Source organism: Lactuca sativa, chromosome 5 (genome assembly GCF_002870075.4).
Source record: "Lactuca sativa cultivar Salinas chromosome 5, Lsat_Salinas_v11, whole genome shotgun sequence".
Taxonomy (NCBI): Eukaryota; Viridiplantae; Streptophyta; class Magnoliopsida; order Asterales; family Asteraceae; genus Lactuca; species Lactuca sativa.
In genome coordinates, this window is record NC_056627.2 from 371,219,893 (window position 1) to 371,223,096 (window position 3,204).

Here is a 3,204-nt window from a genome sequence, read left to right on the forward strand (position 1 = left end):
TATAAACTTAGAACGGTCAAGTGTAAGATAAGAATGATTTTTTTTTAACAAATGTTTCTGGCTATGACAAGATCTAGGAGGCGAGATATATATATATATATATATATATATATATATATATATATATATATATATATATATATATATATATATATATATATATATATATATATATATATATATATATATATATATATATCGTGTTACAAATACATATGCACCAGCTAGTATAAAGATGATGTTATAAGCCCCAATATCTTTGTATGTAGGGTAGGGCGGGTATTATTTGACCAGGTATCTTTGTATTGCAGTTCCAAGAGCCAATAACATGAAAATGAGCAACAAAGTAGGACTAGGAACAAGACTAATTTCGGCAAACCTGTGTCTATGTCTGTGTGTGAAAGATTTATGATGTTTATGTTTATGGTGATCATCGTTCTTCTGCCCTTTGCCTATTAAAATTGAGTCATCTTCCTTCATGCTTTCTTCAATCATGTGGCTTGCTTCCTCCTCCCACTGCACAGACTCATCTGCCCAAATCCCAACTTCCCTCTTGGCTGTAGTAGCATGCGATTGTATTAACAAGATTTCATCATCAGCTTCCACCTTGCTTTTTCCTGCTTCATCTTCTGTAATCATCAACAACTCTGCTTCTGCATCTACGTATGGTGTTTCTTTGTCTTTATTCATAGACTGGACCTCACATTCCTTGTCCTCATCTTTGCCTTGTTCTTCTTTATTCATCATCATCAATTGGTTTGGTGGTAGGGGTCTCTTTTCTCTTACTGCTGCTCTGTCGTCTTCGTCGTCGTCATCATCATAATCATCATCATCAGCAAATGTCCGACCCTGATGTATTTCTTGGGTTTGTATTGTAATGGTTTCATCATCATCATCATCATCATCATCATCATCCAGACAAGCTTCTTTGTATTCTACCCGCACACAAAAAACTGTGTTTATTGCTTCTTCTTCTGTTTCACTGACAATATCATGATCAGCTGCTGCATAACTTGCTTCATCACTAGTACTCAACTCTCCCTCAACATTCGCTACATTAATCATTTCATCTTCACAATCTTTTTCTTTCTCTTTTTTAACCCCGTCAGCCTCCATTGCTGCTGTGCTTTCTTCATCTGATGCTAGTGCACCCACCTGAACGCTTTCTCCAACGCCTTCAATTGCTTTATATTCCTCCTCTTCAGCATCAGTCTGTTGGTTACAGTATTTCTTCTGCTCTTCTTCACCCCCATCAACTATTGGAAACCCCAATTCAGAAACAGAATTAGCATAGCTTTCTTCATCTTCACCAACTACTGAAAAAATACTACCATCTCCAGACTCCACGGCCACTTTTTCCTCACAATTTTGCTTTTCCTCCTGAAACTAAACAAATTAAATTCACATCTCCAACCCAGGCATAAATCATAGTATAAGCAATTAAACGTACCGGACTCGAATCTGGAATGGTTTTAGTCTGCATGATCTCCTTCATGCTAGTTAACCCATCACTGCTTTGCGACATTAAAAATAAAACTATTTACATCACTTTAATTAACGTGGTTTCTACAGATGATTCTTCAACTTGCCGAGAAAGACCAATAAATAAATAAGAGAAAAAACCTCTGATTCTGAGAGCCAAGAGGAAGATCTTTATTAGTCTTCACCATGAATTCCACCTGGTCTGGTGCATCGACACTCTGTGTCTCCGGTGATGGCCACCTGCTCTTTTTAGATGATCGTCTTATTTTGAAAGCTAAGGCTGCTGATGCAATGGTCGCAGTGACCAAAGCTCCACCAAACAACAAAATACCACCCATTCCAAGTCTGCCGGCACCACCACCACCGATACTTATTGCCAGCGGCATGACTTTAATATTCTTCTTGTTGTTGTCATCTTTAGGATGATCCTCCATCCAGGATTTCTGGAGCCGAATCTTTATGTGATTCTAAAGCTGCGTGCTTTTTATTGAGGGTTGTTTGGTGCCTGTTGGGTAGATGATTGTTTGAGAGAGATGCTTTTGGAAGAAAAGACAAAAACTATATATGTATAAATTCTACCGACCTAGTGATTAAATAATGTTTAAATTCTTAAGGCATAAAGAATAGAATCAATGTCCACTTTTAAAAAATTGATAACTTGAGAATCAATATAGATTAACTAAAATCAAATCTGTATCAACTAAAATATGTATCTATTAAGCTAAGAAAAAACATCATTTTTTGATATCAATATTTTTTTTTTCACATTTGAAGTTTAATCTTTAAATTCAAAAAAATTCACAGTTTGTCTATGTGTTTTGAAATTTTTTGATGTTTGGTCCTTAAGACTTTTATTCGTTAACTGAAGGACATTTTTATCATTTCACTAAGTTTGCCTTATATAAAAGATGACCCCCCCCCCCCCCCCCCCCCCTGTCTCTAGACAAACACACACCCACACAAGATCCATTTCTCTCTATCAGTAAAACCCAAAAATAGTTTGTAAAAAACAGAACATCGAATTTGAATCCATATATTAATCCAAAACTGAATCCAAAATCAAGTTTGCCAAATCTAGCTTCAACCTAGGAATGAATCGAGTTTGCAAAACGAGTTCCTGGAAATTCCTAAAAAAAAATCGATTTTGCAGACTTGTTCTTCATCTCTAACATGTGACATATGTGTTTCATTTCCAAAAACTTGTTCTCCATCTCCAGAACCCTTTGCATTTGTTTGTCATCTCAAAAAACATGTTCTCCATATCCAAAACTTGTTCAGTTAAGCTGCAAGCCAAATATATATAACCCATAACCTTTGAATTTTGATATGAAACAAACACAGATAACCCAGAAAGAGCATAAGACAAGACGATTGAGGGCCTGATGTTGTCTCAAACTTCAAGGCCGGTAATGATGAAGATAATGGAGCCCACAACAGAGCCAAATCTAGGGTTAATTAGATCAAACCACATGAGACACTTTCACATCTCGTTTTTTTTGCTTTGTTTCGTGAGCTCAATGATTTCAGTGACATTGATGAATCGAACGACGCAACAGACAATCGTTATCATTGTAGTGATGGAAAGCTTAATCAGACACCGGAGCCACCGTCTTGGGTTTTGAAACCCTAAATCGGAGTCGGCAGACGTTGAAGAAAACAAATCCTAAAGAAGAAGCTGTTGGACTAGGTGTCTAAGCCCATAACTATAATTGATATAAACTT

At 36.5% G+C, this 3,204-nt stretch overlaps 1 protein-coding gene across 4 annotated transcripts; it reads right to left on the minus strand.

The window, feature by feature from the left end:
- Window positions 1-239: 239 nt before the first annotated feature.
- LOC111895012 (uncharacterized) lies at window positions 240-2,014 on the minus strand. 4 transcript variants are annotated; one of them, XM_023891098.3, is made up of 3 exons: window positions 1,624-2,014; window positions 1,451-1,511; window positions 240-1,380 (listed from the first exon to the last, which is right to left on the minus strand). In XM_023891098.3, the coding sequence occupies exons 1-3, from the start codon at window positions 1,914-1,916 to the stop codon at window positions 283-285; spliced, it is 1,452 nt and encodes a 483-aa protein (XP_023746866.1). In that variant the 5' UTR covers window positions 1,917-2,014; the 3' UTR covers window positions 240-282. The 4 variants fall into 4 exon arrangements, with proteins under 4 accessions (XP_023746866.1, XP_023746864.1, XP_052620064.1 ...); XM_023891096.3 differs by having other exon boundaries at window positions 240-1,386; XM_052764104.1 differs by having other exon boundaries at window positions 1,451-1,514.
- Between the last annotated feature and the right edge of the window lie 1,190 nt (window positions 2,015-3,204).

Bases quoted from the DNA above. Each gene is read 5' to 3' on its own strand.
- LOC111895012 (XM_052764105.1), bottom strand. From the start codon at position 1,916: ATGGAGGATCATCCTAAAGATGACAACAACAAGAAGAATATTAAAGTC. The intron at 1,515-1,623 runs GTTTTTTCTCTT...AATGTCGCAAAG, and splicing joins CTTGGCTCTCAGAATCAGAG to CAGTGATGGGTTAACTAGCA. The intron at 1,387-1,450 runs GTACGTTTAATT...TAATTTGTTTAG, and splicing joins CCATTCCAGATTCGAGTCCG to TTTCAGGAGGAAAAGCAAAA.